Here is a 21,153-nt window from a genome sequence, read left to right on the forward strand (position 1 = left end):
ACCCAGATAGAACTACCAGCCCCCAAATGCAAAAAGAAAAGACCAAAATTCCCCCCCCCCCACTTTACTCTAGAGGAGCTCTGCAGGCTGATCGACAGCACGTGGCCCATGCTCTTTGCATTCCACCTTGGGAGCTGTGATGACCTCTCTTCCAAATTGTGATTTAATCATAGGCACAGACCTGTAATTGCTAGCAAGATATTAATATGAACAAATTGAACAAAGCATAGAGGTGGCATTTCTTTGGTATGGTAGTGGTTGGGTATGAGGCCGTGTGTGACAGATAAATGAAAAATCCATAGCATGTGAGGCCTGCTTCTTGATGTGTGAAAACCGAACAGTCTGGTTGCAAGAACACGCCGTCAGAGCCTGTCACTCTGCATTTTACAGTTTCTTGAAGGATCTCCTGTTGCAGCTACTGTGATGGAAGACGGTTTCTATCCAACTAATCAGAACATTGTCACCATAAATTTTCAGGAGTAGCCTCAGAGCCTGAGGATAGCACAGTCATTATTGTTCGTTAGTCATTACGGGCATAATTGAAGTCACAGCACCAGCTTGGTATTTTGAGAGTGGAGTGGAAAGCCGTTGCTGTTTTGCATTAAGAGGTCAACGTCTAGCAGCTTCCCTGTTTTTTTTTCCCCTCTCCCAAATATTGACTCTATTTTTTTGCTGGTTTTGGAGAAGTAACAAGATAAGGACACGGAAAACCTCCAGTTTCAAAACAATAAATTAAAAGGAGAGGATGGGTGTATATTCAGATTCAGCAGCTGTGATTTGGTTCTGAATTGTGCCCCTTACAGGTTGCCATCTCTTTGCTTGCCCATCCTGTTCCATTGTGAGCTATAAAAGTGCGGGGGGGGGGGGGTTGGAGATGATCCCTGGGAGAGGGCAGGATGCATGAAGTGTGTGGGACTGTACTCTCAGGTCCACCTTGGTGCTTGATGTGATGCTGCAGGCTGGCCGAAATGCATTTGCAGAGTGGATTCTGGAATTCATTCCAGCTTCACGCTGTGTTGCCTTGAGCTGGCTCTTGACAAGCTGCCTGTCAAACAAAGCTGGGATAAGTGGTCCGCTAGGAGCAAAGTGTGGAGCCTGCAGCTATTCTTGAACCTCAGCACTTGGATTCCTATCAAAACTTCCGAATGAGGGCGGCCGGCTGGTCCGAGCAATAGAGAAACCCGCTGTTCTCAGGCTGTCACACATTGAAACCAGCAGTGTTAAAACCCACCGAACTGGGGAGGGGCTGTCTGATGCCAGCACCCAATTTCTAGACTGGCTTGCATTAACAGAGTGGAAATTGGCTTCAGGGATCACTAATGCATGAGAGGGGATGGTTTCAGATTGTACACAGCCTTGAGTTGTCCAAAATAAAGGTGGGAGATAAATGAAATAAATGCACTTTATTTATATTTCATTTACAAATTCTCTGTCTCTCTCGTTCCCCTTTTAAAATATTTATTTATTATGTTTTATAACTACAAAAATAGTTTATATTTTATATGTTTATTTATGTAAACATTCTGGGAAAGGAAGATCGGGCTTGACCCTAACTCTGAGCAGGTCTTGGATGAAAGGACAAGTCCCTGATTAGATCTGCAGCTTCCTGTGTGACCTTGGGCTAGATGTATGGTCTTAACCTACTTTATTTTACTGCGTGGCTATGAATGTGAGGATGCTATTCTGAAATATTTTAATAGAGTATAGCCCAAACAATGAAGTTAAACTGGGAGGCAGGAATGTACCAGCATCACTTCACCCAAATCTTTTGTTTGCAAGCTCATGCTTGGCATCTGTGGTGCTGTGGTTGCATGTTATCGTAATGTACCTGCATTTGCACAACCTGCCACATTGTTTGAGGTTCAGCATGTTTTGAGAAGCTCAGTAACTGTCTTAGCATCTTGTGTGAACCAGGCTGTCATGTTAAGCCATAATACACTTTACTTACATAGGTATAATCTGTCATGGGAACTGGACAATTACATTTTGTTAACCAGCATCTTTGGTAAGCCCAGTCCTGTGTAAACTGCAGCCCCACATCATTTCCTTCCTGCTCTCTTGGTTATATTTAGTAATTCTGAAAGTGTAACGTATGGTCTTTAAACTTGCATTTTCCTTCCTACGTTTCATATGCTTTGGGTGCTGGAAAGCAAGGTCATCCTGTCTTGAGGTTCATAGTACTGTATTTCTCTGAAAGGAAGACAACTCCTGAAAGGTAGTCCTTGACTTAGGACCATTCTTTAACGACCATATGAAGTTACGATGGTGCTGAAAAAAGTGGCTTATGGCTGGTCCTCACACTTATGGCCATCACAGCATTCCCCTGTGGTCACATGATCAAAATTGGGACAGTTGGCAACTAGCATGTGTTTATGACAGTTGCAGAATCCTGGGGTCACGTGATTGCCATTTGCAACCTTTCCAGGGGCTTCCAACAAGCAAAGACAATGGGGGAAGCCAGATTCACTTAACGACCATGTGATTTGCTTAATGACCATGGCAAAAAGTTCATAAAATCAGGCACAACTCACTTAACAACCACATTGCTTAGCAACAGAAGTTCTGGTCCTAATTGTGGTCGTAAGTTGAGGACTATCTGTAATGGGATACGTATAATCTAAAGAATGTCAGCTTCAGTGGCAGCAAAAGGTTTCAGACAGTGGCATCATGGAAGCAGATTGTTTCAGTTCCAGGGGACCAGTGTTTGTCTGGTCTTACTACCTAAGTCAAAAACTATGGTCACCAGGATCTAGCTGGCTTGCAGAATTACTCAACTCTCCCATCCCATTACCTGCTGGGAAGGCAGGATAAGGTGCTTGCTTGGATTAGGAATTCATTCCTGACCTTTCTACCAGCTTCTAGGCTAGAATAGATGTGTAAGTGGAGGTTGGCAGCAGTTATTAGAAGAACTATGATTCTAAGAGCTTGGACACATTCACTACAACTAAAGATATGTGGAAACCTGTTTCTTAGAGATTTTGGAGATAATCTGTTAGGTTACTGAAGAAGAAAATTCTTCTGCAGAGTCCTTTCATTTTATTAAAGCCAGTCTTTCAGTATTTTAAAATGTTATTTTCCGAAACAATTTGTTTTGGGGCACTGTATTAATTACTTTTTGGAAGAATGTCCTTTAAACTCTCCACAAGCCTTTTCGAAAGCAAGACAATCAGACTTTTTTGGCCCAGTAGAGAAAACTATTACTTTTGTTAGAGCCAGCCAAGATGTTTTGTTGAACTTTTCAAATTTTAGAGCACTCTTCCTCAGGCAGGATGTTAAAAAGGAAGCGAGGAATGTTTTTAAAATAGAGAGATGTTATCAGTCAGTAGCTCTGAGTCCTCAGATGGTAGGAAAGAATTAAGTGAAGTTATGTCTTGTTCATAAAATGTCAGATCGTACAGGGACTGAGATGAGCAACTGAGTCAGCCTTTTTGAAATCTCAGAAATCCACTCTGCCAATTGACGCTTCCGATAGAGTTTTCCTGATAAGAGGAGCATAATTTTAGGAAGTGTGTTAAGTACAGAATTGATAGAAGCAAAAGGATAGTTGGAAGGTTGGATGTATAATCCCTTCTCCCTGGGGCCAGCCTTCAGTTCTTTAAATTGTCAATTTAAAGTCAGGCATGTTCTTGACTGCAGCCTTTCTCCATTTCTAAAATGCAGCAGCTGCATTACATTTGTGAGTCCCTTACATGCATGCTTTAAAGGTTTCCCTTTCTATTAAATTTGCAAATTGCATTAGACCTGGCAGCTTGGATGTTGTTCTGTCCTGGGTAAAGAAAATCATGGCTGTTTGTGGTTTCATTTCCCCGCCTCCCCCCCATTTCTCTTTCTTAGCTCTGGAGCATGTTCCAAATTCAGTCCGCTTATGGAAGGCGGCTGTTGAATTAGAAGAACCTGAGGATGCCAGGATAATGCTGAGCCGGGCGGTAGAATGCTGCCCCACCAGCGTGGAAGTAAGTGGGCCGGTCATTTTTTTATGCCTTGCTGTCCCAGACGACGCTTATCACTGAGCTGAAAGTTTTAAATTAGGATAGTGGCTTAGAAATTGTAGGGAGGGAAGAAGATATCAGCAAGCAGAATGACATTTCTGTTTGCTGCTGTCACTGTCTCCAATTTCACGAAAGCTTGTTTTTCTTCTTGAGCTCATCTCTGAAGAGCAGTGGCCTTTGATGCAACAAGAGGGCCAGTTTAGTGTAGTGGTGACGGTGCTGGCCTAGAAACCAGGAGACTGGGAATCCCAGGCCTCCCTTAGATACGAGCCGGCTGGGTGCCCTTGGGCCAGTCCCTCTCTCTCAGCCCAAGAGCCAATCAGGCGTGGTATGAGAGTCCTAGTCCCGCCTTAGGCGTGAAAGCCGGCCGGGTGCCCTTGGGCCAGTCCCTCTCTCTCAGCCCAAGAGCGAATCAGGCGTGGTAGGAGAGTTCTAGTCCCGCCTTAGGCACAAAAGCCGGCTGGGTGCCCTTGGGCCAGTCCCTCTCTCTCGGCCCAAGAGCCAATCAGGTGTGGTATGAGAGTCCTAGTCCCGCCTTAGGCACAAAAGCCGGCTGGGTGCCCTTGGGCCAGTCCCTCTCTCTCAGCCCAAGAGCCAATCAGGCGTGGTATGAGAGTCCTAGTCCCGCCTTAGGCGTGAAAGCCAGCTGGGTGACCTTGGGACAGTCCCTCTCTCTCAGCCCAAGAGCGAATCAGGCGTGGTAGGAGAGTTCTAGTCCCGCCTTAGGCACAAAAGCCGGCTGGGTGCCCTTGGGCCAGTCCCTCTCTCTCGGCCCAAGAGCCAATCAGGTGTGGTATGAGAGTCCTAGTCCTGCCTTAGGCACAAAAGCCGGCTGGGTGCCCTTGGGCCAGTCCCTCTCTCTCAGCCCAGCCGACCTCACAGGGTGGTTGTGGGGAAAATAGGAGTATTAGATAAGTTTGCTGCCTTGAGTTGATCATATATAAAAAGACAGGATAAAACTTTAATAATAAGACAATCTAGTGATGTTATGGCTAAAAGGCACTCTCCCATTTCCCTAAGTTTTGACCCTAATATAAGGATGAAGTTACCATTTCTGCTTGGTCCTAATAGGTTGGATTTCTATGCTCAGTACTAAACTAGCATCTACTAATAACACAGGTCTTTTGAGGTGTAATAGTGTGGGATGGGGAGAAGCAGTTTTTTTTCTTTCATGCACTCCCTTTGTTACAGTCTTTTGAAAACACCGAAATGAAAGATGAACTATGAGATGCTGGAAGAGTGTATCTCTAAATGCACACTGTACTCAGATTTATCCTGCCAGTCCTTTAACCATGGTTAACCACGTTGGAGCAGGCTGTTGGGCCAAGGTCTGCCTTGCTTTCCTTCTGCGCTTTTCCCTGCAGGCCTCACCACTGATGGATTGGCTATGTGCCCTCAAGTTGTTTTTGACTCCTAGCGACCACCTAGATAGATTTCCTCCATGAGGATCTGTCTCTAACCTGGTCTTTCAGGTCTGCACCCATTGCCACTGCCACTCAATATTAGCCTCAACATTGGGGCAGCAATAAATGAACTCTGATCAGATAGGAAATGGGCTAACGTGCTCTGATGATGGGACAGGACATAGCAGCATACAGATACGTGTCCTTCCTTTTTCTCACACCCCATCTTCTGAGAAAGATATTCTCAGTGCAGCCATGCCGTCTACATGAGATTTTCTTAGAATTAGTGAAGTGATTTGGCTCGTTGAAGCACTTTTGGGGCTCTTTATCACTTGGCATGTCTGTGTTTTCTTTTTTGGTTCAGTTCTTACGATCTCGTTTTTGCTCGTTGCAAAAGAAAAGAAATGGGCGAATCCAGTGCAGCCTTTCTCAACCTTTGGACCCAGGAGGAACCCTTGAAATACTTTTCAGGCACGTTCTGGCTCACATATAGGCCAGAAGTTACAAAATTATTATATTCGTTTCATTTGTAGGCCTATCTATATGCATTCACAGTGTTCTTAAACTAGAAATAAAGAATGAAACATACCTCTTTAATGTGAAGTTACCCAAACTTGAAATAGTTTTTTAAATAAATCGTGAACTCCCAGGGAGCTCCTGGTGACCTCTCGTGGAATCCTAGGGCTCCATGGAACCCTGGTTGAGAAACCCTGCTCTAGCGTATGCATTTGCACGGCAGCTATTTCTGTAGTACATGGCAGTTGGCAGCATCTGGCTGATCTTGAAAACGCTAAGCAAGGTCACTTCTCCATGGCATTTGGATATGAGACCACCGGGTTTATCTGAATTAAGCTCCAGGAAATCCCTAAGTGGTAAGCTAATTGGGAAAGTTCAAGCTGTTGGCAAGTAAACAACACGGGCCTGTCCACGTAATCATCAGGATTTGATATAGAACTGTTTTTCAAACCTGGCAACTTTAAGGTGTGTGGACTTTGACTCGTAGAATTCCCCACCCGGCACTCTTGAAAAAGTTTGAAAAACGCTGATCTAGAAGGAAATGTCACTTGAAGCTTGGTAGCCTTCATGTCAACTTTTTCGGTTCATTTGTTCCAGCTGTGGCTTGCCCTGGCAAGACTCGAAACCTACGAAAATGCTCGTAAGGTCTTAAACAAAGCCCGTGAGAACATTCCAACCGACAGGCACATCTGGATTACAGCTGCCAAGCTTGAGGAGGCTAACGGGAACACTCAAATGGTGGAGAAGATTATTGACCGAGCCATCACCTCGTTACGGGCTAATGGGGTGGAAATAAACCGAGAGCAGTGGATCCAGGTACTTATTGGGCATTTCTCTTTGAAAGCCTGGCTTAACAACGATCTTGTTTCTAATCTGGTGTCTTTTGAGACTATGTCTCCCAAATTACTCAAGGCACCAAGCTGGGAAAGGCTGTTTTAGACCATTATGTGTGTTCAGGGCGGGTGCTACAATACAATCTGGAATAGAATAAACAGATGCAGAAAATGTATTGGAAAATGTCTAATGGGTCCCAGTGCATTTCATAACAATTCTGTGGAAGCTTGGGCTACAAGAAATATATGAATATTTTAGATGCTATGGATTGAAACAGCTGCTCTTCTGGAATCTACCAGAAATAGATGGGAGGAATGGCTGGGGAGTAGAGGGACTAATACCGGGGGGATGCAAAGCACGCAGTAGAAGAGGAGAGATTGTGTTTGTCTGGTTCTTTCAGTTATGGTTAAATATTTAATAGCTACGTTACACTTGTTTTTCTGTGAACTAATGAAACTCATGTATCTATCCCTGTTGATAATCGCTTTCATGTGCAATGTGAATTTTTAGAAATAAAAGAATTATTACTACTGGGTCTTCTTTTTCCCCATTGGAAATGAAAGATACTTAGCCTGAACATAGTATCTTCTAAGATACTATGGCCTCTCATCTCTGCCTGGGTGAAAGTGCGGCGGCAAGAGGGCAGAACAGCCAGTTCAGTTACGGGCATTGCCAGTTTATGACAAAATGAAGCTTCTAGCATGGGTGTGGTTGGATGGAATTGCCACTCTCCTGCCCTGGCTGAAAGATCTCAAAATAAATTCTTCCAGGATGCTGAAGAATGTGACAAAGCTGGAAGCGTGGCCACCTGCCAGGCTATCATGAGAGCAGTGATTGGAATTGGGATCGAAGAGGAAGACCGGAAACACACCTGGATGGAAGATGCTGATAGTGTAAGTATAGACCTCAGGTGTGAAGCTGGTGATGGGCCCAAGTGGCAGAGTTAGAGGTGGAACAGTGCAGCCTGTCTCACCCATTCCCCCATTTTTTATTCGATCACTTTTATCAGTTGGCACCTCTGCTTGCTTTTAGGACAGGGACTGTCTCTAAAAATTGATTCTAGTCATCTTCTGATGTAAGCAAAAACTCTGAACTGCAATTTAAATTGGGTGTGTTTGGTGGGTGTGTACTCAGTATTTTGTGCATAACGGCTAGTTTGGCATATCTTGCTAAATGGGTTCTTTGTGGTTTGGCATGTTGAGGAATCCAACCATTGTCCTAGCTTGTGTGGAACGGGCCATCGTGATAACCATGCTGTGGTTTATTTCTTTGGGCACTTCATGCGATGGCATGTGGCAGGGTTTCTTTGTGTCATCTGGGCTTAGCACGTTACGTGAACATTTATTTAAAAAAATAAGAGGGCACTGCTGTTGAATATAACTGTACTGTTCTGTTCTGTAAAATTTGCATAGCCTGATTTTTGCATATGTCACAATTGGACCAACAACCCTCAGAAACGTGGGATGCAAGTTGGGCTTTGTCTCTCTACACCAGTGTTTCTCAGCATGCTGGGAGCTGAAGTCCACACGTCTTAAAGTTGATATGGTTGAGAAACACCCCTGTACGTTTAAAAAGTGGACGTTAATGCACCATGAAAATTTGAGATGGGGTTTATGGAAACATTTACATAAAGTAGGATTGGTTTCTGACTTAACAGTCTGCAAAAAATCTTCTTGAATATAACGTAAGATTATGAGAGGTAACTAAAAATGGCTTGTTTCACGCATGTTCCTTTTTTCCCATAGTGTGTGGCTCACAATGCCTTGGAATGTGCCAGGGCAATTTATGCTTATGCCCTGCAAGTATTCCCCAGCAAGAAGAGCGTCTGGCTCCGAGCAGCCTATTTTGAAAAGAATCACGGAACGAGGTACATCCCCTGATGCTGCTTTGCAAAAATTCTACTGGAAACAGGTTGTGGTGATTGTTCCTATGCAGGTTTGGCTTCATTTGTTGTAGCTGGAGGGGAACAGATACAGGGTGCTTTTCCTACAGCTCTGTTTTTAATACATAGAAACGCAGTTGGTGAATTACGGCCTCTTGATGCTGAGCCCCTGAGGCTTTTTCCATTGTCAATTTCTTGGCCCCTCCGGATGGGAACAATCTCTCTTGATTGTCAAGCACAAGATTAGTAACATGATAGGGCCTCTAAGGGATGCCTGTGGAGCATCTTTTAAAAATCGCATATTGCCTCTTTAATTTAAAATTACAACCATTGCTAAACTCTTTCTGTCCTTCGAGTAATCTGTGATGTGTAGGACTTAAGACCTTTATCACTCTGATCCGTGGTTTGTGCTTGTGCAATGTATTTATCCTGGTGATGGAATTAACCCATTTGGGGGTTCACACAGTACATTGAAGTATGAATCGACCAAACAGGCTGGATTTGGACAACATGCCCAGCCGCTACCCAAACTGTAAATGCAGCTGTTAGGACTTTACCTGGCTTTATTAAGCATGTTGTGTGAGCCCGATCATGGTGTAATCAGTAGAAGATGGCTCTCGGAACACCTCTGGCTTGCGTGAATAAAAATGGGTCGCTTAGACTATCTCCTTTTTTTCTTTGCCTTTCCCAGTTACTTAGGAACCATTTTGAAGAGAGCTTTACAGAAACTGAATGTGCCATTTGAGAAGTGGGCAGCAGAATAGGTGTAGTGCAGAATTTTCTGCCTCTGGTGGGGTTGGGTGCTGGACATCAGGAGAGGAAGTGTTGCTTATCCTGGCTTTCAGCAAGTTAGGTGCCCAGACAATGGCATTCTAGTTTCCTTGGGCTCTTGTGTTCTTGCAGGGAATCTTTGGAAGCCCTCTTGCAAAGAGCTGTAGCTCACTGCCCCAAAGCTGAAGTCTTGTGGCTCATGGGGGCAAAGTCCAAGTGGCTGGCTGGAGACGTCCCTGCTGCCAGGAGCATTCTGGCGTTGGCTTTCCAGGTGAGCATGCACAGCTTTCATGGGGTCCTTCCCTTCTGCAGCGACTGCTTTGGAACAGAGGGCTTGCAGTATTTTAGATTTATTTAGGAGTGTCACAGGCCATCTGCCCTAAAAGCTTCCAGGTTGGTTTAAAAGAGAGAGAGAGATAAAAGAACATGACGTAGATCAACAGGTTTTTCAGAAGAGGAAAAAAAAATCAAAACATGGGAGAATGAAAATGTGTTTATGAAACTAAAGGGAGAACACTCCAAGAACATGATATCCTTGAGGTTCTGTTGTCTTCATGCAGTGATAAAGTAGCCTCGCCCACTATGAAATTTAGAATACAACCTACCAATCCATTGAAGTGGTTTAGGACCCGTTGTGGTCCTTTCTGGCTCTTTTCCTATTGCAATAATCGCCCGTACTCGAACACTTAAGAGAAGAGCTGGGTGGCCTGCAATACTTGGAAGGTCGCACAGTGTGATACTTTGCATGATCCATACCCTTTTTTCCACCCTCTTCTTAATTCACATCCCAGTTCTTTTGGAGCACCAAGTGAAGGACGTGCCTTCTCTCCACAATTTCCTTTTTGTCCTTAGGCCTGTTTTATCTCTTGTCAGCTGTTACTTAGAGCTGGGATGGAGAACCTCTGGCTTGTGGGTCTGGTCCAGATGGCCAGCCCAGCCAGCGTGACCTGTGAAACTAGAGCTGTCTCAGCTTATGGGCCATGTGCCTTGCACAGACCCCCAAAAATCCACAGTACTGAACTGGGTGAGGCTTGGGCATCCTGCTCCATTAAGCTCAGCAGTCCCAAGAGAAACTGGCCTGTCCAAGCAGGTGTTGGATCCACCTCTGGACCAGATTCCATTTATCACACCTGGTTCAATGATTTGAATACCCACATATCCACAACTACACAGAGGCAAACAAACAAGCACATAGCTCATGTTGTTTCATCCAGGAAAGCTTCAGGCTGTTGGTCTGTCTTGCTCTGTGCTGTTGCCACTAAGTGCAGCAGCTCTTCAGAGTTCAATGCAGGCAATTTTTCCAGGCTGCCTTCACCCATCAGAGGCCCTGTGGGTGCAAACAGAAGCTGGACCTCTGAGCACTGACCCAGGGATCAAAGGATCAGTTGGGAAGCCTATTGCCAACCTCTGTTGAGGAAGTTAGGATCTGGATCTTCTGTTTTCCCCTGCTTTCATGATCCACGCTTAGCTAGCACAAAGCACCCCTAACAACAGAACAGAAGAAGAGGAAGATTGGGCTTGATACATACAGCCGATGTAGTGCGGCTCGGAGTTTTCTGACGCGCCTTTCCTGTCTTGTGTGTGCAACTGTTTTTCAGGCCAATCCCAACAGTGAAGAGATCTGGCTGGCTGCCGTGAAGTTGGAATCCGAAAACAATGAATACGAAAGAGCAAGGCGGTTGTTGGCCAAGGCCCGTAGCAGTGCCCCGACAGCTAGAGTAAGCCCCACCCTGCTTGGAGGGTGCAGTTCTGTTGAAATAGCTGCAATCGCATTCAGTGAATACATAAATCTGTCTTTTGAGCTCATCCGCTTAGCTGGATATACCCTTCTACCCAGAAATTTTGTTCTCTGCCACTGAGGGGGGGTGTTCCCAGGTCTGAATGAAATCATTGCTGTTACAGAAGAGAAAACAGCCCATCCTGCTGCTTGAAGTTCCTAGTATGTTTCTCAACCTTGGCAGCTTGAGGATGTGTGGACTTCAACTCCCAGAATTCCCCAGCCAGCCATGCTGGGGAAGTTGAAGTCTACACATCTTCAAGCTGCCGAGGTTGAGAAACACTGTCAAGGTGTATTTATGTCTCATGTCAGGGTTGTGTTTAACATTCAAACCCAAAACAAAGGATAGATTCTAAGACTTTTGTATTGAGGTTAGAACATTTTGTTTGACCTTGGAACAAACTTGGGCTGTTTTGAGTAGCAGCTTTTTGAGTCTCCTGGTCATAGAAGACAAAAGTTGAAATAGACTTTCTGGGTCCAAGCTCAAAACAGAGCAGCTGTGCTTCAATAGTGTTATTTCAGGGTCAGAATAAAACACCCAGGACCCTTTGCTTTTTAATTCCAATGGGAAACTGCCAACTCAGAGGCTTTTGAGTGGGGCTGTTTTATTCCAAGCTTGAAACAAAGCACATTCCCCACTTCAAATACTGTAGTTATGGTGACTGCTGCTGTGCAGTGGGTCAGCTAGAGGTGGGCTAAGAACCACTGCTTAAAACATGCTGGCTGGGGAATTCTGGGAGTTGAAGTCCACCCATCTTCAAGCTGCCAAGGTTGAAAAACACTTAGAGTGACCTGTGTTGTAGATCCTACAGTAGATCTTTGCTAAGTTGATGTTGTCAGGCCTCTTCAGAATGTTTTGTCAGAGAGCCCAGCCTCTTTGTGTCGCTTAAAAAGGAATTGATCTGCTTGATACCTTTAAAATGTGCCAATAAAAGTCACCCAAGGGTGATAGGGCCATTTCCTAGATTCTTTCGTTGGTTAAACGCCCTTGTGTATACTTTTCACCCACTTCAATATATGTCCTCCACACACTGTTTTAATGTAGTTATTGTGCTTAGTGCTATAACTTTGTTGTTGTTGTTGTGCCTTTGAGTCAGTGTTGACTCCTGGCAATTGCCTGGACAAGTCCTTGAAGTTTTCTTGGCAAGATGTTGGAAGTGGTTTGCCCTTGCCTCCTCCTTCCTAGGGCTGAGAGAGAGAGTGACTGGGCAGCTGTTTTCATGCCTAAGGCGGGACTAGAACTCTCATAACACACCTGATTGGCTCGGGCTGAGAGAGAGTGACTGGCCCAGGGGCACCCAGCTGGCTTTCAGGCCTAAGGCGGGACTAGAACTCTCCTACCACGCCTGATTGGCTCTTGGGCTGAGAGAGAGGGACTGGCCCAGGGGCACCCAACTGGCTTTCAGGCCTAAGGCGGGACTAGAACTCTCCTACCACGCCTGATTGGCTCTTGGGCTGAGAGAGAGGGACTGGCCCAGGGGCACCCAGCTGGCTTTCAGGCCTAAGGCGGGACTAGAACTCTCATACCACACCTGATTGGCTCTTGGGCTGAGAGAGAGTGACTGGCCCAGGGGCACCCAGCTGGCTTTCACGCCTAAGGTGGGACTAGAACTCACAGTCTCCTGGTTTCTAGGCTGGCACCTTAACCACTAGACCAAACTGGCTCACGTGTTACAACTACTACTATTACTTTATTATTTTAAAAGTTTGTAGTTTGATTTTTCTCATTTTTTTCCCCAAGACATTGCTAAATAGGTAACAAAATACCCAACTGACTACATAGTGTAGAAAATCCCCATTTTTCCTTTCTAAGAGCTGGAAGTAGCTTATGAGAAACTTGAAACAAGTTGCTGTGGTTTGACAGTCAGTGTAATTGGGTAGGCTTTTAAGTGCAGAACAGTTGCATCTGGCCATGGTGGTAGTCCTCAAAACCTTTGGTGAGTGTGTGCGTGGATATAAAAAGTCTTGGAAGATGGGGGTCAGTTCACTTGGATTCGGGTCGGAGGTGAACGTTCCCTGCATCTTTGCAGGTCTTCATGAAGTCGGTCAAACTCGAGTGGGTGCTTGGGAACATCGCTGCCGCTCAGGAACTCTGCGAAGAAGCGCTGAGGCACTATGAAGACTTCCCCAAGCTGTGGATGATGAAAGGCCAGATAGAGGAACAGGAGGAGCTGATTGAAAAAGCCCGAGATGCCTATAATCAAGGGGTAAGGCCAGTTCCTCTGTAGTTTCCTGAGACGGTCCCAGGCTGTCTAAAACTGTGTTTATTACTGTGTGCGTGACTCTGCCATCGAGATCCCTTTGGGAAGCCTAAAGAAAATGGCAATGGTCCAGCTTCTAGCGTAGGCTGTCATGGACCTTTGCAGATATGGGCCAGAAACGTACCATGCAGAGCAAATATTTTCCCAATATTCTGCAAGCCCTCAGCATTTCTCTTCCACAGAAAGTAATGACAGACATAGAAACTTGAAAGTTTATCAGATTTGAAGTGCCTGATCACTAAATCATGAACTCTGGAAATGTGCCCCTCTGAACCGTCGGTCAGTGGTCCAGGGACAAGGGGATTTTTGTCTGTCTTTTCATCCCATGACAGTGGAAAAGAGGATCTCCCTTGCTGCAGAGGAGACTGTCCTTGATGTTTCTCTCTCATAGCATTTTCTCTACCTTCCACTCCCAACAGCTGAAGAAATGCCCTGGTTCGATCCCCCTCTGGTTGCTGTTGTCCAGGCTGGAAGAGAAGGTTGGTCAGCTCACCCGGGCCAGAGCCATCCTGGAGAAATCTCGCCTGAAGAATCCCAAGAACCAGGATTTGTGGTAAGGAGGAAATCCTGTGATGGTTTGCGGGAAGCCTTTCTGGAGCCTTCTCCCGGCTTTCGTAACTAAAACCTGGTGCTCTATCTTTCTGCAGGCTGGAATCAGTGCGGTTAGAGTACAGAGCTGGGCTGAAGAACATTGCAAATACTTTGATGGCGAAAGCACTGCAAGAGTGTCCCAATTCAGGTAGGAGAGACGTCACTCCAGTTTTGCACTTTGCTCAACTTACAATTTAATTTCTTTTCTTCGTTTTTTGAAAGTAAGCATCGCATGGCCGGGAAGCCGGCAGTCACTGCCACTTGGTTTCCGTAGGAGACCTCCTTATCTGATTGCCCCTTGTATTTATGACGCTGCCATTGCTGAACAAAAGCTGCGAGAGGAGCAGGTTTTTGGAGTGTTTCCTGGATTCCAGCCCCGGGCAGGGAGCTGGACTTGATGGCCTTCAACTCTTGCTTCCTGTGCTTCGATGTTTCAGTAGATCTTGTGCAATCTGAGAATGCGAATCTTTTTATGGAGAAGGTTGGCTGCTATCCAGGACATGGAAAGTATTGGCTAGGAAGCTATTAAACAGTTTATCAGTTTATTTATTTATTGCTTCAGTTTGTATAGCCAGCCCATCTCAAATATATGGCTTTGGGCGGCTCACAGCAGTTAGCTAACTGCTGATCCCAGAGGCTGTTGGTTGACCTGAGAGTGATTGCGGACTGAAAGCCCTGTGCCAGAAGGGCAGAACTTGAGTCAAGGGACAGTTGGGGTCCCAAAACAGTGAGAATGTCTAGGAAGCCTGACATCTTTTGGCATTGGACAGCGTTTTCTTCCACAAAAGAGGCTGAAGTACTTTGGAAAGTGCATGCTAAATACCACTGGAAAGTTTATGTAGCAACCTACTATAGGTAGTCCTCAACTTACGACCACAATTGGGACCAGAATTTCCATCCTAAGTTGTTGCAGTCATAAGTTGAGTCACCGCGTGACTGGGCCGGAGTTTATGACCATTTTTATGGTGGTCACTAAGTGCATCACAGGCTGTTAAGTGAATCACCACGATCGTTAAGCAAATCCAGCCGGAAAATGGCTAAAAAGTCACAAAACCTGATCATGTGATTGCGGGATGCTGCAACTGGTCATAAATGCGAGCTGGTTGCCAAGTGCCTGAAATGCGATTGTGTGACTGCGGAGTGGTGGTGCGATGTTTTGCGATGCTTGGAAGCGCTTTACAGGCCGTAAACCACCCATTCTGAGGCAGTTGTAACTTTGGACTGTCGTTAAACGAATGGTCGTAAGTCGAGGACTACCTGTAGCTGAATATTCACAACACATTATCAGTTAGGCGTGGGTTTATTTCACCCTCAATTTATGGAATTAACCCATATGGCTGAGTTCACACAATACTTGAGTCACAAGCTAGTCCACTTCATTTTAGACTAGCGTATTGCTTGAAGCTATGATTCTTGGTCTATTTTTTCACCCCTGGTGCTAGTAGTCTTCTGTCCTTTTCCCTCCCTTATTCTTCTGCATCGATTCCCCCTTGTCAGTGTCCTCCCCAGTATGGCTCAGTCTGCACTGAATGCGCTTCTGGTTGGATTTGCTTTGTTGTAAAGCTGCCTTCTTTACGGTGAAGGAGGGGATGCGTGCAAGAGGGGGTGCCTTAAACTGTGGACTTAAGAGATTGGGCAGTAATTCTGCAGCATTCCTTAATGGTTTCTTACCCAAAAGTGCATTGTTCTGTGTTGTTGAATTGCAATGGAGCACATGCCCAAAGTAAATACAGAGCAGCAAACAACCAAGTATTGTTTAATGATGACACTGTATGCTTTCTTTATGACCCCGGCTATGGAAATTTGTGCAGAATTAGGCAAAGGTATGTTAGTATGCACACCTTTCATGCCTTTTTATGACATTTAGTTGATTCCATGCTTCATTACTATAAAACTGTGTTTCTCAACCTTAGCAAGTTTAAGATGCGTGGATTTCAACTCCCAGAATCCCCCAGCCAGCATGCTGGCTGGGGAATTCTGGGAGTTGAAGTCCACGCATCTTGAACTTGCTAAGGTTGAGAAACACTGCTGTAGAGAGTCAAGAAGATGACCTCGAGGGAGATACACAGGAACTGGTACCTAAGTAAAAGAGGCTAAAGCTTTTTTTCAAGTCCAGAACTACAAGGTAACATTTGGAAGTGACTTGGGCAGATGCCTCCCTGACTCACTGGGGGGGTATAAGAAGGAAGAGGAGGGGCAACACAATCAGACTTGTAATAAGATTCCGTTATTGTGGCCACGCTCAGTAAAAATAGTTTTAGCCTTCCTGTGGAATTGATTTCATGGTCTGGTTTACCTCATGGGGCTGATAATTGCCTAGTCAGTACAGGTAGTCCTCAACCTACAACCATTCATTCAATGACCGTTTTAAGTTATGACGGTGCTGGGAAAAGTGACTTAGGGCTGGACCTTGCGCTTACAGCCATCGGAGCTTCCCCGTGGTCACGTGATCAAAATTCCAGTGCTTGGCAACCAGCATGTATTTATGATAGTTGCAGCACCTCAGGGTCACGTAATCACCATGTGCAGCCTTCCCAGCCAACTTCTGACAAGCCAAGTCAATGGGGGAAATCGGATTTGCTTAACAACAGTGTGATTCACTTAATGACTGTGGCAAAAAGGTCTAAAATCAGGCATTACTCACTTAACGACCGCCTTGCTTAGCTACGGAAGTTCCGGTCCCAATTGTGGTCGTAAGTCGAGGACTACCTGTATGATTTATAAAACATAGCTTATAAATTTTATATTTTATATTCTTATATTTATATTTTATAATGCATCGTTTATTCTTTTATTTACTTGTAAACCGCCCGGAGTCGTTACTGCACGAGATGGGTGGTGAACAAATATGATATATAGATAAATAAATAAATGAGATATTATGGCCTGTTTAAACAACAATGGTTAAAGCTAACAGAGGCCTAGCACAGTATGGGAATCCAGCCTATATGACTCCCCTTTGGGAAGGAAGGGAGACATTTTTCTTATTCCAACTCTAGATACTTCCCTCTTCCTCTTTAATCAGGCTCTTTGCTCTATTTCACATGTGGGAGGGAGCAGGGATTCAAGCCATTTAGGAGCACGGTTCCTTTTTAAATCTCCCCTCCTGTACTATTCCCTCCCCCCCCCCAAAAAGTTAGGAACAGCTCCAGGGCTCCAGTTCTGAGCTGTCTGCTTCAAACTGCAGCTGGTCTGCATCATTTTGCTGCAGATCCCAGCGTGAAATAACACTTGTGACCTCCCTAAATAGCACTTGCTGTCTTCGGGAGAGAAGCGCAGCCATGCTGATCACATCTTCCTCATTAGAGTGCAGCATCTAAAGTCATTCCTAGAGAAAGGTCGTTTCTCCCCCCCACCACCCCGGCTGTCAATTCTGTTGCAGCCCATGAAAAACATGAACCAGAATGAACATTGGGTCTTAAGGTGCCGCTGAGCTTTTTGATCCAAACCTGGTGAGTTCGTTCTTCCTCGTTCCTTCCGAGTAGGGCTCTTCAGCCATGAAAAAAAAGCTTGACATTGATAAAAGGCACTCATGGTTTGGAGTGAGAATTTGAGCAGCAAACCAGTGTGCGGAGCTCAGAGGAATCAATCAAGGACTTCATTTGAATACCCCCATTATTTTTGTGCGCGTGAAAAGCAAATGAACCAGTTTGGGGAAATATATGAGAGCTGTTTCTTACCCTGTGGAGAACCTCTGCCGAAAACACGGCAGACTATTAACATTCCCACTTTGATTAATGGAAGGAATAACCATTCTCTTTGGGGGGGGGTTAACTGACTGAATACTGACTCTAGCTTTCATCTCTTAGCTGGAAACGAGGAGCAAGTCTTCAGCATATTCGGGAATCGCTTGGCCTTTCCTGGGTTTAGGTGGACTGCTTGGTCCACTAATGTCCCGCTTGCAACAGGCCTCTGTAGGAAAGTCCTTGTTCTGCGAGGAGCTGATCGAACACCTTCCCCGTGGAGTGTTTCGGTTTCGTGACCCATCTTTCTCCGGAAGGTTGTCTTTGGCCTTCTTTGAAGAGACGAGAACCGATAACTTGAGTTTTGTGTGTGGGTCCGTCTGCTGCGATTAAAATTCCACACCTCGGTGGCTTTCTTCTTACTCTGCTTTGTGGTCTTGAACGATTGCTGGCTTGTCCAGTGCCAGGAGGGACCCTGGGGCCAATTTTCTGTGCCAAGCAGTTCTTGGATTAAGCCAGGAAAGGGAGTACATATGTTCAGGTTGATGTAACCTGCTGTGACAGTCAGAGTGGTCCACATATGGTGCCTCCTGCAAATACTCTAAGCCACGTATATCTTGCATGAAACGTTCCCTACCCAGCATTGGGTTGGATTCAGAAGTGCAGGAACCTTGTTTTTAAATTGGCAGATTTCGGGCATGCAGGGGTGGGGAGGAGGGAGGAGGCTCCAGGCCTCAGCCAGCAAAGGGGTCCAGGTTGTCAGTTTTCACTAGAGACCCAGACGCTCCTGGCCCTGCCCCAGTGATGGGAGGATGGCGTGAGTGAGGGAAGGGGACACAGCAGCAGCAGGCCCAGGGGCCCCTCACCACAGAAGAAAGAAAAAGGCCCAGGTTAAGGAGGGGCATAGAGGAGGAGAGGGGAGGGGCACCTGAAAGACCCAGGGGCTCCTGCAGGTGAAGGCTAGGGGGGAAAAGGGGGGTGCCCTGCAGCCCGTGGCCGTCTCTTCTCCAGCCCTTTGGAAGCTGGTAGCAAGACGTGCCTTTCCCTGCCGCAGGCAGTGCTGTCTTGCCGCCTGCAGGCCACGTTTCGTCTCTTTGCTTTTGGTCCTAGCAGAGCCCTACGTGAATTGTGCTATCTGGTCTCTGGGTTTTTTTAAGACTACTTTTTCATTGCTAATTTGAATTTTTTTTTGTTCTAGTTTTCTTAGAATGTAGAGTACGAAAGGCGCTTAATATTATTGGTTGAAAACAGGCCATAATACTAAACCCAACAGAAAGTAGCACCAAATCTCAAATTTGTATTCCCATGGAAGCCTGAAAACCAAGCAAAGGGGGCAAAAATGTCTTGAAACAAAAGTCCTAAGTTGGCATTTATTAGTTTATTGATTGATTTCATTTATAGGCTGCCCTTCTCCCAAATGACTCTGAGCGGATTACAGCTGAGAACTGTTATGTGTAAAAACATGGAAAAGTTACCACTGGCTGGAAAAGCAAGGAGTTCCATTGCTGAGAAATTCTGGTAGTTGGTGGTGTGCCACGTTAAATAAAATAATGAAGAGTCCCTTTTCCAGGATGCCACCAGCTGCAGATTTTGACAGTGGTGGGATATTGAAAATAGACTTTCAAGAGGGTTAAGATCTTAAGGAATTGGATGTCCCTCTGGGGAAGATCTGCAATTAATTCCTCCTGCTTAGATTGAGCATGAGTTCACATACAATGCTGAATCAGAGGTCATTTCAACCATAGTTTGTTAAACAAGCCATGGTGGCTAGGTTTATGCAACATATTAAGTTGGCATATTAAGCCTACTCCCTTGTACTCTTATTAATGTTTGTACCAGCAAACCAGTGCCTGCTCAGTCTTCCACGTTTCAGTTCCTAGAGAAAATGTGACCTGTGCTGTGGGTTGGGGACAGATTATAAAAATGCGCACTCTCTTAAAATCCATCACTAGGCTTAATGCTAACGTGTGTGTCGGAGCAGACTCCACTCAGTGAAATCAGACTGTATATGAACAGTGGAGTCCTTGGTGCTCTCTGAGTCTTGTTTTCTTGCAGACGTTTCATTGCCAGGCTAGGTTCACACAACATATTAAGTTTGCTGGTTGATGACTGAAATAAACAGGCTTGACTTGATTAGGCAACAGATTAAGCCATCAATCATTCCTTTGATAGTTCCCCATCTCTCCCCCCCCTCCAAGGGGAGCCAAAAGTTTTGGCCTTTTCATTTGTTTGCCTTCTAGGGGAGTTGAAATGGTCAAATGGACACTTTACGCCTTGCAAAGGATAACATTATCTCTTCTCTGACAATAAGTATGCCCTAAAGCAGTGTTTCTCAACCTCAGCAACTTTAAGCTGTGTGGACTTCAGCTCCCAGAATTCCCCAGCCAGCATGGCTAGCTGGGGAGTTCTGGGAGTTGAAGTCCATACAGCTTAAAGTTGCTGAGGTTGAGAAATACTGCCCTAAAGTGACTGGAGTCAAAGATTCCACCATGGAACTCTCTTGGTTATAAGGCTTCTTCATCAACAGTATTAATTTGAGATAGTCCTGGATCAGTTTTGACCTCTGCCTCTCTGCCTTTTAGGAAATCTGTGGTCAGAAGCCATCTTCTTAGAGGCCAGACCTCAAAGAAAGACAAAGAGCGTGGATGCTCTGAAGAAGTGTGAACACGATCCCCACGTCCTCCTGGCAGTGGCCAAGTAAGTCATGATGCCTGTTTATTTTAAGGAGGCTGAATACTTCCCCCCAAGCAGATATTAATTGCATATACTATCCGGAATCATCACTGTTTTAAAAAAGATGTCAAGCTTCTAGTCCGCTGGAGGGTTCGCTAAAGGCTGTGAGCCTAGGAAGTTGTGTGAAATTACATGAAACGCTACATGGAGCCTACTCCCTTGTACTCTTATTAATGTTTGTACCAGCAAACCAGTGCCTGCTCAGTCTTCCACGTTTCAGTTCCTAGAGAAAATGTGACCTGTGCTGTGAGTTGGGGACAGATTATAAAAATGTGCACACACTTAAAATCCATCGCTAGGCTTAATGCTAACGTGTGTGTCGGAGCAGACTCCACTCAGTGAAATCAGACTGTATATGAACAGTGAAGTCCTTGGTGCTCTCTGAGCCTTGTTGTTTTCTTGCAGACGTTTCATTGCCAGGCTAGGCAACATCTTCAGTGCAAGGAGGGAGTGGGCCTTGCTCTCAGTTTGTACACCGTGGCTTGCCCTGCTTGTGTCGGTGGGAGTGTTGTTCTCTCCTTGGGAGTTCCTTGATTGGGCTGTAGTTTGCTGCTGGGTTGATTGCCTGAGCTAATAGTTCCCTGATTAAGGTATAATGTACTGTTTGATGGTTCATCTGGTGTTAACCCTAGTGTTAATCTTTGCATATCTGGATGTTGATTGCTGGCGAGGAGGTGTTCTGGTCTTTTGGCTTTTCTATTATCAAGGAACTC

At 45.4% G+C, this 21,153-nt stretch overlaps 2 protein-coding genes across 3 annotated transcripts in view; one reads left to right on the plus strand and one right to left on the minus strand.

Moving 5' to 3' along the window:
* Positions 1-21,153, minus strand: part of SOX18 (SRY-box transcription factor 18) — a 229,234-nt gene that overhangs the window by 126,545 nt on the left and 81,536 nt on the right. The gene's annotated exons all lie outside the window — the stretch shown is intronic.
* The window catches only part of PRPF6 (pre-mRNA processing factor 6), a 41,593-nt gene that overhangs the window by 12,655 nt on the left and 7,785 nt on the right, over positions 1-21,153 (plus strand). Inside the window, exons 10-19 of one of the 2 annotated variants that reach the window (XM_063296885.1) lie at positions 3,835-3,953; positions 6,506-6,724; positions 7,513-7,635; positions 8,488-8,609; positions 9,528-9,666; positions 10,994-11,113; positions 13,203-13,379; positions 13,853-13,986; positions 14,081-14,172; positions 17,933-18,545. In XM_063296885.1, coding sequence (XP_063152955.1) covers positions 3,835-3,953; positions 6,506-6,724; positions 7,513-7,635; positions 8,488-8,609; positions 9,528-9,666; positions 10,994-11,113; positions 13,203-13,379; positions 13,853-13,986; positions 14,081-14,172; positions 17,933-18,006 — 1,319 coding nt within the window. In that variant the 3' untranslated portion in view covers positions 18,007-18,545. Of the gene's footprint in view, positions 1-3,834; positions 3,954-6,505; positions 6,725-7,512; positions 7,636-8,487; positions 8,610-9,527; positions 9,667-10,993; positions 11,114-13,202; positions 13,380-13,852; positions 13,987-14,080; positions 14,173-17,932; positions 18,546-20,289; positions 20,405-21,153 lie in introns of those variants that run through there. The other variant, XM_063296883.1, reaches the window with a different exon arrangement.

This window comes from Candoia aspera, chromosome 3, assembly GCF_035149785.1.
Source record: "Candoia aspera isolate rCanAsp1 chromosome 3, rCanAsp1.hap2, whole genome shotgun sequence".
NCBI lineage: Eukaryota > Metazoa > Chordata > Lepidosauria > Squamata > Boidae > Candoia > Candoia aspera.